General features: G+C 42.7%; 1 protein-coding gene across 1 annotated transcript in view; it reads left to right on the top strand.

The window, feature by feature from the left end:
* Window positions 1–16,203, top strand: part of LOC140195398 (E3 ubiquitin-protein ligase HECW1-like) — a 409,392-nt gene that overhangs the window by 192,807 nt on the left and 200,382 nt on the right. The window contains exon 5 of the mRNA XM_072253630.1: window positions 11,121–11,193. Within this exon, the coding sequence (XP_072109731.1) occupies window positions 11,121–11,193 (73 nt within the window). The remainder of the gene's footprint in view (window positions 1–11,120; window positions 11,194–16,203) is intronic.

The raw sequence follows: 16,203 nt of genomic DNA, 5'->3' as shown, positions 1-16,203 counted from the left end.
GCAGCTATTTTAATACCATAGAGATAAGGAAAATTCCTTTCAAATTTATAAATAAGAATTAATCAATTAGAAAGCTATTATTCAAATACTGAAGTACCAAGTTAGCCAAAGAGAAAGTGTTTCCCAGGGTGGAGCAGATCCACCCATTTGCAGTCGCGACTGCACTTTTCCACTTTGGTTTAGTTTGCTTCTGAGCTCTGCATAATACATTTCAATTGAATTACCATGTTGTTCTCTTGCTTGTTTGGTTTATGCAAAGATTAGCTCTTTAGACTTTTTACTGTCTCTATCATGGTGCTTTTGTAGCTTATCGCAAGTTTCACATTTCCTTCAATTAGTAGAAGACTTTACTCATCCCTTAACTCTTTCAACCACTCAAACATTCAATCAAATGGACCACGCCGTCTTACTTCCGCAGCAGCCATTTTCTGGATCTTAATGCATGCCTCCTTTTTCTAAATAAACTTAACATTGTTTTTTGTCTGGACTTTTTCATTAATTTTATCAAACAGATGTTTAATTCGAGTAAGAGGTCTTAGAAGGTTTCATGACATTGGCCATTGTGTTTATTCAATCTTAATTCATACATGCATTTTATCATTTTGACTGCAATCTCAAAATATTAATAGTTTATATCCAAACAGATAGATCCAGCAACCAAATAGATAGTATCTGAATAGGTTGATCCAATAACCGTAGATTGATCCAGTGCCAAATAGATCGCAATCAAATTAATTACAGCTAAATAGATTATATATTATTTTTACTAGGTATTGAAATAGATCATTGTGTGACCAAATAGATTGTAATCAAGTAGGTTACAACCAAATAGATTGCAACCAATACTTTCACAGCTGTTTTCTTTTTAAATAGCAATGCAGCAGTCCTCAATCCTAATTTCCATCTGATATTTGACGGCAGAACTTTTTCACTCTCAGAGAACAAAGGAACTGGGAAGTTCTTACCCCTTTTGTTTAGGCACCATAAATTCCACATTGTGTGATTGTTTCAAATCCTAAATCTTCAAAATCTTCACTGACTACACCATTTTGGATTCTGGTGTTCTTTCAGAAGTCAGGAAAGAGGCACAAAACCTGTTGCTTCCCAATTTTTGTATTAAGTGTTGATAGAACAAAGAAAACAGGAACAGGAATTAGTAGCAGAAGGCTTAAAGACAAGAGACTTAGATGCTAAAGTAGCATCCAGCATGGAACAACTATTTTAATACCACAGATTATAAAGATAATCCCATTCAAATTTATAGATAAGAATTAACAATTAGAAAGCCACTATTCAAATACTTCAGTACCAAGATAACCACTGAGAAAGCACTTATTCAAGTAATGCAGAACAAAGCTTGCCAGAATTACACTTTGTATAGCCACTGGAGTTGTATTAAACAGTTATATGCACATAAGAAATACTTAAAATACAAACAAATAATTAATTGTTAAGATGAAAAGGAAATAGCAATTAAACAGTCCAATCTAAGAATTAAACTGTTTGACTCCAACAGTGTCCACCGTTACCAGAGTCTGCAACTCCCGTAACGGCCGCATCAGTCACCTTAGTAACCACATATGGAGTGGAAGCAAGTTACCCTCGAGCCTAAGGGACTGCCTAAGAGGAGAAAAACTAATGGGACAAGTTACAGAGCATAGGGCTGGAGGACACATAATCAGAAATACACACTGTTTGAAAGAATGAGATCAGTGAATTCAATGTTAACCCATCACTGCATGAAAAAAAGGTGAAGAGTTGTTGCTCAAACTTCCATTCAGCTTGTGAGAGAGCACGGGACATCAGGGATAGAATAGGAGAAACATAAAAAAATTAAAGTGACAGGCAGGGTGCAGGGACAACTTGTGTTCTGCAAAGCAATCACAGAATCTATGTTTAATCATCCCAGCGTGGAGGAGACTGTTATGTGAGCATGAAATTAAATATATTTGCCTATAAATTTATCCTCAATTATCAGTGTATCAATAGTTTGAAGGTAGTATACGGCAATGACAGCATATTATGTTTAGCTCTTATAGAATGGCCCTAACATTTACCAAGCTCTGCACCTTTAAAATCTGTTAAGTTCTAACAGTTCCCTGTTTTGATGAAAGGCTATTAACCTGACACTACAGCCCTGTTTTCCACAGACATTATCCGACTTCCTTTGTGTTTGCAGCATTTCTTTTTCAATTTTAGCAGTATTCTCATTTGCAAAAACAGTTGTCACTTTCTACTTCAATCATGCTCTAAGTGTTTAAAACCTACAGGACCTCAAAGCCAGACACAAAAGCTAGAGTTACCTGGCCATGGTATCTACATTGTTGGACCAAGATGGACAACTTGTGATGTTCACTCCTAAGAACTTGAAGCTCTTAACCTTCTCCCCTCAGCAGCATCGACATAAACAGGATAGTTTGCACCCACCCTACCTTGCTGAATTCAATGGGCAACTCTTCAGATTTGCTGGCTTTGAAGAAAGGTTATTGTCATGACACCATGTCGCTGGGCTCCCAATTTCCTTCTTGTGCTCTGACTCAGTGTTATTTGAGATTTGGCCCACAGTGGTGGCATCAGCAAACTTGTAGAATGAGTTAGACCAGAGCAGGGGGAGCAGTCCCAAGGGTACAGGGAGTAGAGCGGAGGCTTGAGGATGCGGCCTAGCGTGGCACCGGTGTTGAGGATTATCATGGCAGAGGTGCAGCTGTCTGTCCTTATCGGTTGCATTCTGTTGGCCAGGAAGTCAAGGATCAAGTTGCAAAGGGAGATGTTGAGTCCGACGGTATTGAAGTTCAGAGGTGAGTTTGCTTGGAATTATGGTTTTGAAAGCTGAAATGTAGTCAATGAATAATAGGCTGGCATAATTGTCTTTATTCTCAGAGGTGAGTGTAGGGCCAGGGGATGTGGATTTGCTTTAACTGTCGGAGAATTACAGTGTGTTGATGTTGTCTGGGAAGCTGGAGTTAATGTGTGCCATGACCAGCCTCTCGAAATGTAAAGAGCCTAATCCTAATCCTAATCTCATATTTTCCTTGCCACACATGTTGTTTCAAAGCAGAAGGAGATTACTCAGCTCACCGTGTCCAGACCAGAGCATTCCCATTCAGTCGCCTTCCTGATTCTCCTGTGGATAACCTACACTAGGGGCAACTTACAGTGGGTAATTTAACTTGCCTTTAAGATGTGGAAGAAAACTTGAGTTTCCGGAGAAAACCCATTCAGTTACAGGATCACAGACTGCATCCAGTGAACCTGGATTTCTGAAACAGTGCAGGAACAGCAGCACTAACTGTCTTAGATCTGCATCCACTGATTATTAACTTTTCCTTCACTCCTGGCATTGGAGCTCCATCGCTTAACACAGTATTTTTAAATGCAGTGCAATAGTTTTGGAGTTGAAATTTATTGCCTGGAGTATTTCATCTCATTGTCTGAAAAGATATTGACATATATCATTAATTCCGTTTCTCTCTCCCTCCCACTGAAGCACACATACAAAATGCTAGAACTCAGCAGGTCATGCAGCATCCATGGAGAGGAATCAACAGTCAGTGTTTCGGGCTGAGATCCTTCAAGAGGACTCAGCCCAAAATGTTGACTGTTTATTCCTCTCTATAGATGCTGCATGACCAGCTGAGTTCCTCCAGCACTTTTTGTGTGTTACTCTGGATTTCCAGCATCTGCAGAAACTCTTGTGTTAATAATATGTGGACCCACTGAGTACATCTCATGTTTTCTGTGATTCTGAGTTTGTTTTATTGATGACCAAGAAGAAAAATGAATCAGCGGGACGTTGAGAAAGAAGGTGAAAAGAGCAAACAATGGCAATTAATTTACACTTGTATTTGCCCATCCTTGTTTCATTCAATTTCAACATGGTTACTGGCTGACTGAAGATTTAGGTTGTTCAACAGTGACACTTACTGGATATGTCCTCCAACTACATCTGGACTCAACAATAACATTAATTCTCAGGACAGTCTATTGTTTCTGTGTGATATGTGAAACCATAGATAAAATCTTGATATTCTTTTAAAGGCTTTGTCCTCTGAAAAAGCATGAGTAGAGATTTCAGTGCATTTTGTAATAGTATGTTGTGTCGCACACATCTTTTCTCATTTTCCAAAAATGTACATGAATCTTGGAATTGTGAATCGTATTTTGAAAAAAAAATAATTTGTTATGAATCATAAAGGTCAGGTCACTATGATATGATCAATATTGTAGGGCTAACTTTGCTTTGTGAAGCTTTTGCAGTCCTTACATAAAGAGATTATTTTTAAAAAAGACAAGATTAGAAGGCCATTAGAAGGCCACAATCATTCATGTACCTTGTGGAGTCCAGATCACTTGAGGACTTCCCACCAATATCATTGGCTGAGATGTAACTTCAGCAAATAGTAATTTCCTTCCCTGATCAGCCTGATAATATTGACAACACTGAATCCATATTTTCAAAGGGTGTTGATCTAGCTCAATTTTAAACATGCCAAAATTACTACACCTTTTCTAACAGCTTATTTCGCTTTAACTTCTTTGGCAGTTTGAACGGGGCACGACTGCGCAAGCATGTGAAAGTTGGCCTGTGAGACAGCGGGAGAGTTTAAAAAGCGAGCAGGTTGAGAAGGAGCGGTCATTTCTTCGGCAATTTGAACGGGGCACAACTGCGCAAGCACATGAAAGTCAGCCTGTGAGACAGCAGGAGAGTTTAAAAAGCGAGCAGATTAAAGGAGCAGGAGACGGGAGTAGTGGGAGACAGAGTAGGAAGACTTTGGTTCGAGAGGCTTCAGCGAGCAGAGGCTGAGGACGAACTTGCTCCCAGTGCGGCAAGGCCGGGTCTGCACAGGCACGTGACCTCACAGCGCAGAAGGCTTAAAAAAGAACACTGACATATCCAGCGGGCAGCGGAGTGAGAGGGTGCAGAGTGATAGGGCTTAGGCCGAAATGGGAAGAGGCTTCCTGCGACCATTGAGTCTCATAGTAAGGGGGTAAGTTACAGGTTTATTTATTTAGTAATTAGAGGTATGCATCTAGGATTAGTGTTGTGCTTGGAGTGCCAGATGTGGGGACCCTGGGAGACTCCCAGCCTCCCCAAGGATTACATCTGCACCAGGTGCATTGAGATGAGGCTCCTTAAGGACTGTGTTAGGGTTCTGGAGCTGTAACATGATGACCTTCAGCTAATTAGGGAAAGTGAGGAGGTGATTGATAATACCTATAGAGAGAGATAGTGGACAGCACCCCTGTGACAGTCTCCCTCAGAAATCGATATATCATTTTAGATACTGTTGGAGAGGTTGACTTGACAGAGGAAGACCACAGCGAACAGGACTCTGGCACTCTGCCCAGTGCAGTGATCAAGAAAGCAACAAGAAATGCAGTAATTATAGGGGATTCCATAGTGAGGGGAACAGACAAAAGATTCTGTGAGCCGGACAAGGATACCTGGTTGGTGTGTTGCCTCCCTGGTGCCAGGGTACGGGATGTCTCAGATCGGGTCCAGAGTGTTCTGAGGAGAGAGGGCGAGCAGCCAGAAGTCTTGGTACATATTGGTACCAATGACATAGACAGAAAAAGAGAGGAGGTCCTGAAGGAAGGTTACTAGGAGCTAGGAAGAAAGTTGAAAAGCCGGACCTCCAGAGCAATAATCTCAGGATTACTGCCTGAGCCACGTGCTAATGAAGGTAAGAATAGCAGAATTAAGCAGATGAACGTATGGCTAAGTAACTGGTGCAGGGGGCAGGGCTTCAATTTCTTGGATCATTGGGATCTATTTTGGGGGAGGTAAGACTTATACAAAAATGATGGGTTACACCTGAACTCAAAGGGTACTAATATCCTGGTGGGATTGTTTAATATAGCTGTTAGGGAGGGTTTAAACTAAGTTGGCAGGGGGAAGCAAACCAGGGTGTTAGGGTCAAGGAAGTGGAAAATAGAAATAAGTCAAAAATACTGTGCAGCAAAGATGGCAAGAAGGACAGGCAGGTGAATAGACAGGGTAATTTGCTGTGCAATAGAAATATAGCAAAATCGGTAACAGATACTGATCTAAATGTACTGTACTTAAATGCACACAGCATTAGAAATAAAGTGGATAACCTTGTTGTACAGCTGCAGGTTAAAAGATATGACATTGTGTCCATCACCAATTCATGGCTAAATGATGGATGTGATTGGGAGCTGAATGTCCAAGGATACACAGTGTATAGGAAGGATAGGAAGGTGGGTAAAGGGGGTGGCGTGGCCCTGATGGTAAGCAACGATATCAATTCACTAGAAAGAAGGGATATAGGATTAGAAGAGGTAGAATCCTTATGGGTTGAGTTGAGAAATGGCAAGGGTAAAAAGACTAGTGTCTTAGCAGTTATATACAGACCTCCAAACAGCAGTCAGAATGTGGACTACAAGTTACAGCTCAAAATAGAAAAAGTGTGTCAGAAAGAAAATGTCAAGATAATTATGGGGGATTTTAATATGAAAGTGGATTGGGAAAGTCAGGAAGGTACTGGATCTCGAGAGAGGGAGTTTGTAGAATGCCTACAGGATGGGTTTTTGGAGCAGCTTGTCCAGAAGCCCACCAGGGGACCGGCTGTTTTGGATTGGGTGCTGCGTAACGAACCTGAGGCGATTAGGGAGCTGGAGGTAATGGAACCCCTTGGAAGTAGTGATCATAATATGATTGAGTTCAGTTTCAAATTTGAAAAGGAGAAGCTGGTATCAGGTGTATCGATATTTCAGTGGAACAAAGGAAATTACAGTGGTATGAGAGAGGAACTGGCCCAAGTAGGTTGGAAAAGTAAGCTAGGTGGAGGGACGGTAGAGCAGAATTGGATGAAATTCCTACAAGGAATAAGGAAAGTGCAGGAAAAATATATTCCAAGAAAAAAGAAAATCATGAATGGAAAAATGGCACAAATGTGGCTAATGAGAGAGGTTAAGGCTAAAATAAAAACAAAAGAAACCGCGTACAAGGAAGCAAAAATTAGTGGGAAAACTGAGGACTGGATGACTTTTAAAAACTTACAGAAGGAAACTAGGAAAGTCATTAAGAAAGAAAAGATGAATTATAAAAGGAAGTTGGCAATTAACATTAAAAAGAATACTAAGAGTTTTTTTAAATATATGGAGAGTAAAAGAGTGACACAGGTAGATATAGGACCAATTGAAAATGATGCTGGAAAAATTATAATGGGTAACAAAGAGATGACAGAGGAACTAAATGAGTGTTTTGCATCTGTCTTCACAATGGAAGACATTAGCAACATACTTGATAGCTAGAGGTCTCAGGGAATAGAATTAGGTACAGTCAAGATTACTAAAGAGAAAGTGCTTGGGAAGCTAAATGGACTAAGAATAGATAAGTCTCCCAGACCGGATGAGGTGCACCCATGGGTTCTGAAGGAGGTGGCTTTGGAGATTGTGGAGGCATTGGAAATGATCTTCCAGGAATCAATAGACTCTGGCATGGTTCTGGAGGACTGGAAGGTCGCAAATGTAGTTCCGCTGTTTAAGAAAGGAGGGAGGCAGCAAAAAGAAAATTACAGACCTATTAGTCTGACATCGGTAACTGGAAAGTTATTGGAATCAATCCTCAAGGACGAGGTTATGAAATACCTTAAGGTGTATGACAAGATAGGCCTATGTCAACATGGTTTTATGAAAGGAAGATCCTGCCTCACTAATCTATTGGAATTTTTTGAGGTAATCTCAAATAAGATTGATAAGGGAGAGACTGTGGATGTTGTGTATTTGGATTTTCAAAAGGCCTTCGATAAGGTGCTGCATAAGAGGCTGCTTAATAAGATGAGAGCCCATGGAATCACAGGAAACATATTGCGCCGGCTGGTGGTGCAACAACATCAGCGCCGGACCTGGGAGCGGAGGTTACCGGGCTCGAAACTAGTCGGATCCGCTCCCGAGTATGCTTTCCATCTGTGCCGGGTTAAGTGTCGAGATCGCAACTCGACCTTGTAAAATAAATAAAAGGAAAATACTGCGAAAATGTCTGTGTGAGGAGTGGTGCGCCACACAGTCTCTCTCTCGCTCCGCGCCTTGTAAAAGCTATGAAAAAGACATCATCACGGATGCACACACGGACACGCAGACGCATACGCACAGATGTGCACGCACGCAGGCACATGCCAAAAAAAAGATATTGGAATGGGTGGAGCATTGGCTGATAGGCAGAAAGCAAAGGGTGGGAATAAAGGGATCCTATTCTGATCGGTTGCCGGTTACTAATGGTGTTCCGAAGGGGGCGGTGTTGGGGCCGCTTCTTTTTACAATGTATATTGATGGTTTAGATTATGGATTAAGTGGTTTTGTGGCTAAATTTGCGGATGACACCAAGATAGGTGGAGGAGCAGGAAGTGTTGAAGAAACGGAAAGGTTGCAGAGAGACTTGGTCAGTTTAGGAGAGTGGGCAAAGAAATGGCAGGTGAGATGCAATGTTGAGAAATGTGCGGTTGTACATTTTGGAAGAAGAAATAATCAGGCAGATTATTATTAGGATGGGGAGAAAATTCAAAAATCGGAAGTGCAAAGGGACTTGGGGGTCCTCGTGCAGGATACCCTAAAGTTTAACCACCAAGTTGGATCGGCGGTAAGGAAAGCAAATGCTATGTTGGCATTCATTTCAAGAGGAATAGTGTATAAGAGTAAGGAGGTGTTCATGAGGCTCTATGGGGCACTGGTGAGACCTCATTTGGAATACTGTGTGCAGTTTTGGGCCCCCTATCTTAGAAAGGAAGGGACGTTCTGATGTTGGAGAGAGTTCAGAGAAGATTTACGAGGATGATTCCTGGAATGCAGGGGCTAACATATGAGGAGCATTTGGCGGCTCTTGGACTGTATTCATTAGAGTATAGAAGAATGAGAGGGGATCTCATAGAAACATTTCAAATGTTGAAAGGGTTGGACAGAGTAGATGTGGAAAGGTTGTTTCCCTTGGTGGGTAAGTCCAGGACAAGAGGCCACAGTCTTAGAATTAGAGGGTACCCATTTAAAACAGAAATGATGAGAAATTTTTTTAGCCAGAGGGTCGTGGATCTATGGAATTTGTTGCAACATACAGCTGTGGAGGCCCGATCATTGAGGGTGTTTAAGGAGAAGATTGATAGGTATCTAATTAGTCAGGGTATCAAGGGATATGGGGAAAAAGCCGGAAATTAGAACGAGATGGGAGAACAGTTTAGCTCATGGTGGAATTGCAGAGCAGACTCGATGGGCTGAATGGCCTACTTCTGCTCCTTTGTTTTGTGATCTTGTGAACCACATTAAGGGAGAAGAACGTTATACAGCTTCCTCCTCCATAAGTTCCTATTTATCCAATGAATCCTGGTCTCAGTAGCAAATATCTCTATCCTCATTGAACTAAAGTCAAGGGGCACGACAGCACAGAAGCAGTCGCTTCAACCCATCCTGTTTGTGCTGGACTGTTACGCTGTCTCATCCTATCGGCCCACACCTGGACCATTGCCCTCCATACCCCTCTATGTAAACTTACCTTAAATGCTGAAATCAAACCTGCACCCAATACTTCCACTCGCAGCTTGTTCCAAACTCACACCACCCTCTGAGTGAAGAGATTCCCCCTCACGTTCCCCTTAAATATTTCACATTCCACCCTTAACCCATGACATCTAGTTCTAGTTTCATCCAGCCTCAGTGGGAAAAGCCTGCTGGCATTAACCCTATCTATACCCCTCATACTTTTGTAAACCTCTATCAAATCTACACATGCCCCTTATCCATTACTGTCTCAAATTTAAAACCTGCGTAGTATACTTGAAATTACTGAATGATCTTACCAACCTATCTCCTTTAGCCAACCTTCTCACTACCCTATCTGCCCCTCCTCAATTGAGTCCACATTGGCTGCAGAGTTTGCAGTAGCCTGGGCGTTATACCCAAATATTTCCTTTTCACCAGTTTTCCTTAAAAGCCTTTCGAAGCAACATTATATGGCTCCAGATTTTTATGTATTTTTATTTAGCGATACAGCAAGGCCCTTTGGCCCTTTGAGCTATACTGCCCCAGCAACCCCACAGCCCTGATTAGCCCTAACCTCATCACAGAACAATTTACAATGACCAATTAACCTACCCAGAATGTGTTTGGACTGTGAGAGGAAACTAGAGCACTCGGAGAGAAACCCACACGTTCCATGCGGCGGGCGTACAGAACAACGCTGGAATTGAACTCCGAAACACCCGAGTTGTAATAGTGTCACTATAACTGTTACACTACCATGGCAACCTAATTTTGGTTCACCTCTCCCATTTTCTTCATCCCAGCTGTGACTATCATGACACATTTTGAAAACTGTCTCCGAGTATTTTTGAAAGGTCCAATATAAATTACTGTTTGTTTCAAGTTTATAAGATTTGTTTTATGTACTCTAGCCCCTAAGCTCATTGTCTAATTATCATTATTTTGAAAACCGTTGTCATATTCACATTTTTCTCCAGCATCCCATCCGTACTCCAGTACCATATGGCCCTTTAATGTGTCCTTATCATTGAAAGTAAGTTTGGTTTTGAGGACGCAAACACGGGGAAATCTGCAGATGCTGGAATTTCAAGCAACACACATAAAAGGTGCTGGTGAACGCAGCAGGCCAGGCAGCATCTCTAGGAAGAGGTACAGTCGACGTTTCAGGCCAAGACCCTTCGACTGTACCTCTTCCTAGAGATGCTGCCTGGCCTGCTGCATTCACCAGCAACTTTTATGTATGTTGTTTGGTTTTGAGGAGATAGCTGTGAGGATTATTCTGATCTTTTCACTCTGCAGTGATGTAAGTATGAGATTCAAAGGGTTAAAGAGAAATTTGCATGCTGAAGTATTGCTTCTGTTTCTTTTCAGATACTCCTTGTCATGAATGATTTTAGTTCGTTTGTAAACTTCGTGTCTGGAGGAGATCTTTCCATTAGTACATTTCTCTGACATTATATGTACCTATTGAAACCTATTGAGCATTTTGTGTTATACTTCACCAATGCGAAGAGTGAGGATACACAAATAAATTTTGTCAATTTTACTATCTGTTACAAATTTTGTAACTTTCTGTGCTTTGGTCCTTTGAGGAAGAAACTCAATATTTTTCTTCTTCTTCCTAACAGATTTTTAAAACTATTTCCAATGAAGGTGCTCAAGGCCAGGGAAACCGGAGACTGATCAGCTTTACATTGTCAGGTATGGTGGCCTTTTAAAGAGCATCAACCTCACCAAGCCAGTAACTGTGGAATTATAGAACATAGAGTACAGGCCCATCAGTCCACAGTGTTGAGCAAATAGTTTAACCTACCCCACCGACCATAGAACCGTAGAACCATAGAACACTACAGCACAGAAAACAGGCCATTCGGCCCTTCTGTCTGTGCTGAAACATTATTCCACTAGTCCCATTGACCTGCATCCAGTCCATAACCCTCCAGGCCTCTCCCACCCATGTACCTATCCAATTTATTCTTAAAACGTAAAAGTAAGCCCGCATTTACCATGTCAGATGGCAGCTCGTTCCATACTCCCACCACTCTCTGAGTGAAGAAGTTCCCCCTAAACCTTTCCCCTTTCACCCTAAAGCCATGTGCTCTCATAGTTATCTCTCCTAATCTAAGTGGAAAGAGCCTACTCGCATTTACTCTGTCTATGCCCCTCATAATTTTGTAAGCCTCTATCAAATCCCTCCTCATTCTTCTACGTTCCAAGGAATAAAGTCTTAACCTGTTCAATCTTTCCCTGTAACTCAACTGCTGAAGACCCAGCAACATCCTAGTAAATCTTCTCTGTACTCTTTCAATCTTACTGATATCCTTCCTACAGTTAGGTGAATAGAACTGCACACAATACTCCAAATTTGGCCTCACCGACATCTTATACGACCTCACCATAACATTCCAACTCCTATACTCAATACTTTGATTTATGAATACCAGGATGCCAAAAGCCTTCTTTACAACCCTGTCTACCCGTGACGACTAAGGTCCTTTAACATCTGCCGGACGATGCTGAGGATGTTCTACGAGTCTGTGGTGGCCAGTGCTGTCATGTTTGCTGTTGTGTGCTAGGGCAGCAGGCTGAGGGTAGCAGACACCAACAGAATCAACAAACTTATTCGTAAGGCCAGTGATGTTGTGGGGATGGAACTGGACTCTGTCACGGTGGTGTCTGAAAAGAGGATGCTGTCTAAGTTGCATGCCATCTTGGTCAATGTCTGCCATCCACTACATAATGTACTGGGTGGGCACAGGAGTACATTCAGCCAGAGACTCATTCCTCCAAGATGCAGCACAGAGCATCATAGGAAGTCATTCTTGCCTGTGGCCATCAAACTTTACAACTCCCCCTTGGAGGGTCAGACACCCTGTGCCGATAGGCTGGTCCTGGACTTATTTCATAATTTACTGGCATAATTTACATAGTACTACTTAACTATTTATGGTTCTATTACTATTTATTACTTATGGTGCAACTGTGACGAAAACCAATTTCCCCCTGGGATCAATAAAGTATGACTATGACTTTCAAGGATTTATGTATCTGGACTTCCAGATCCCTTTGTTCCTCTGCACTCCTCAGTGCCCTACCATATCATCTGCAGACTTACTACCCACCATTCCACTTCCTCATCCAAGTAATTTATAAAAATCACAAAGAGTAGTGGTCCCAGAACAGACCTCTGTGAAACACCACTGGTCACCGACCTCCAGGCAGAATACTGTCCATGTACTACCTCCCCCTGCCTTCAACAGGTAATCCAAATCTGTATCCGTACAGTCAGGTTTCGCTAGAATGTTGTCTTTCCATGTACTGACTCATGCTCTAAATTCATCTCCCTTGTTTCTGATATTTCTTACATTAAAATAGGCTCACTTCAACCCATCCTACTGACTGCAATTTAACATTATCAAATGCCTACATGCCTCTACATGCTTTATCTACCTGTACACAAACTGCCCCCTCTTCTGACATGTCACTCTGATTCTTAACCCCCTGCCAAACTAGTTTAAACCCTTCCCAACAGTCCTAACAAATCTGCCCGCATGGATATTAGTCCCCCTCAAATTCTAGTGTAATTCGTCCTCTTTGTACAGGTCATACCTTCCCCAGTACAGATCACAGTGATCCATAAATCTGAAGCTCGGTCTCCTACACCAACTCCTCAGCCAGTCTGTCAGATCATTCTATTCCGACACTCACTGGCAAGTGATGCAGCCAGCAAACACTAAAGATCACTACCCTTGAGGTCCTTCTTTCCAGCTGCTTACCTGGCTTACTATATTCTCTCTTCAGGACCTAATCCCCTTTCTTACCTATGTCGTTGGTACTAATATGTAACACAGCTTCTGGGTGCTCCCCCTCTCCCTTTACAGTGCTATGGATACAATCCGAGACGTCCCTGACCCTGGCACCCGGAAGGCGACGTACCATCCAGGTGTCTTTTTCAAGTCCGCAGAATCTCCTGTCTGCTTTCCTAACTATGGAATCCCCTGTCACCACTGTTTCCTCCCCCTTCCCTTCTCAGCCACAGAGCCGGACTCAGTGCCAAGGACCTAGTCACCGTGGCTTTCCTCTGGTAGGTTTTGACCACCTTTCCCAACTGTTCTAAAGCAGTATACTTATTATAGAGGGGAATGGCCACAGACATACTCTACACCATCTGTCTATTCCCTCTCCCTCTTCTGACAGTCACCCAGCTACCTGCCTCCCTGTCGGTCTTGTCTATCTTCTCTTCATTCTCCTGAATGAGCTGTGGGTCATTCACCTGAAGCCCCAATCCCTAACACAGTCTGTCAGGAGCTGCCCTTGGGTGCACCTCACGCGGATGTAGTTATCAGGGAGACTGGAGAATTCCTACATCTGACATGAAGAACACACCATCCTCACGACACTAGCTGGACACTAATGGACAAAGAGAGAAGGAAACAAGTATGTGAAGAGCAAGGGGATAAGATGTGAGAGAACAGGATCAATCAAGTGTGACAGTGGAAAAGTGTGTATGGAACCGGAGGAGATAGCAGAGGTACTTAATGAATACTTTGCTTCAGTATTCACTACGGAAAAGGATTTTGGCGATTGTAGGGATGACTTGCAGTGGACTGAAAAGCTTGAGAATGTAGATACTAAGAAAGAGGATGTGCTGGAGCTTTTGGAAAGGATCAAGTTGGATAAGTTACCGGGACTGGATGAGATGTACCCCAGGCTACTGTGGGAAGCGAGGGAGGAGATTGCTGAGCCTCTGGCGATGATCTTTGCATCATCAATGAGGACAGGAGAGGTTCCGGAGGATTGGAGAGTTGCGGATGTTGTTTCCTTATTCAAGAAAGGGAGTAGGGATAGCCCAGGAAATTATAGACCAGTGAGTCTCACTTCAGTGGTTGGTAAGTTGATGGAGATGATCCTGAGAGGCAGGATTTATGAATATTTGGAGAGGCATAATATGATTAGGAGTAGTCAGCATGGCTTTGTCAAAGGCAGGTTGTGCCTTATGAGCCTGATTGAATTTTTTGAGGATGTGACTAAACACGTTGATGAAGGTAGAGCAGTGGATGTAGTGTATGTGGATTTTAGCAAGGCATTTGATAAGGTACCCCATGCAAGGCTTAGTGAGAAAGGGATCCAAGGGGACATTGCTTTGTGGATCCAGAACTGGCTTGCCCATAGAAGGCAAAGAGTGGTTGTAGATGGGTCATATTCTGCATGGAGGCCGGTGACCAGCGGTGTGCCTCAGGGATCTGTTATGGGACCCCCTACTCTTTGTGATTTTATAAATGACTTGGATGAGGAAGTGGAGGGATGGGTTACCAAATTTGCTGATGACACAATGGTTGGGGGTGCTGTGGATAGTGTGGAGGGCTGTCAGAGGTTACAACAGGACATTGATAGGATGCAAAACTGGCTGAGAATTGGCAGATGAAGTTCAACCCGGATAAGTGTGAGGTGGTTCATTTTGGTAGGTCAGATATGATGGCAAATATAGTATTAATGGTAAGACAGTTGTCAATGTGGAGGATCAGAGGGATGTTGGGGTCCGAGTCCATAGGATACTTAAAGCTGCTACGCAGGTTGGCTCTGTGGTTAAGAAGGCATACTGTGCAATTGGCCTTCATCAACCGTGGGATTGAGTTTAAGAGCAGAGAGATAATGTCGCAGCTATATAGGACACTGGTCAGACCCCACTTGGAGTACTGTGCTCAGTTCTGGTCACCTCACAACAGGAAGGACGTGGAAACCATAGAGAGGGTGCAGGGGTGATTTACAAGGATGTTGCCTGGATTGGGGAGCATGCCTTATGAGAATAGGTTGAGTGAACTTGGCCTTTTCTCTTTGGAGTGACAGAGGATGAGAGATGACCTGATAGAGGTATACAAGATAATGAGAGGCATTGATCATGTGGATAGTCAGAGGCTTTTCCCCAGGGCTGAAATGGCTAGCATGAGAGGGGATAGTTTTAAGGTGCTTGGAAGTAGGTACAGAGGAGATGTCAGGGATACGTTTTTTACACAGAGAGTGGTGAGTGCATGGAACGGGCTGCCAGTGGCAGTGGTGGAGGCAGAAACAATAGGATCTTTTAAGAGACTCCTGGATGGATACATGGAACTTAGAAAAATAGAGGGCTATGGGTAAAGCCTAGGTAGTTCTAAGGTAGGGACACGTTCAGCACAGCTTTGTGGGCCGAAGGGCCTGCATTGTGCTGTATGTTTTCTATGTTTCTAAACTTGCCAGAAGCTTGCCTCAGCCTCTGCCTCTAATGCTGAAGTCTCTTGGGCTAAAGCCTCAAGTAATCCACTGTCCGTCTCACAGTTTGGCCACTCTGTTTAATCCTCTCTTCTTTTGATACACTCTTGCCAAGAGCCTTGGCAAGGAGTAACAGAGTGTGAGGTCATTAAAATGTGTGTTTTTGGTGAGAATGTTTTTAACTGGATGCATTGAGGAACTAAGTTGATGATAACGTAGGAAGGGATTTAAGCAACGGATTTCCTAAAGAAATGAAGCCTTGCATTCATCATCTGCTGCTGATGGTTGCAAATGAATTATAGACTGTGCAATGAAGCAGATACCGAGGAAATCCTGTCATTTGGTAAGACTGCAAGGTCTTTTTACTTTGTTGCTAAGTTGGAGATGAAATTGGTTGCCCCGATAAGAAAAGTATCTGACACTAGTTCCACAGAATCCACTTCCTTCAGATTGCTTAATAACTGT

This window comes from Mobula birostris, chromosome 3, assembly GCF_030028105.1.
Source record: "Mobula birostris isolate sMobBir1 chromosome 3, sMobBir1.hap1, whole genome shotgun sequence".
In the NCBI taxonomy this organism is placed as follows: Eukaryota; Metazoa; Chordata; class Chondrichthyes; order Myliobatiformes; family Myliobatidae; genus Mobula; species Mobula birostris.
The sequence above is the reverse complement of the archived record's forward strand: the minus strand, read 5'-3'. Positions and strand labels throughout refer to the sequence as shown.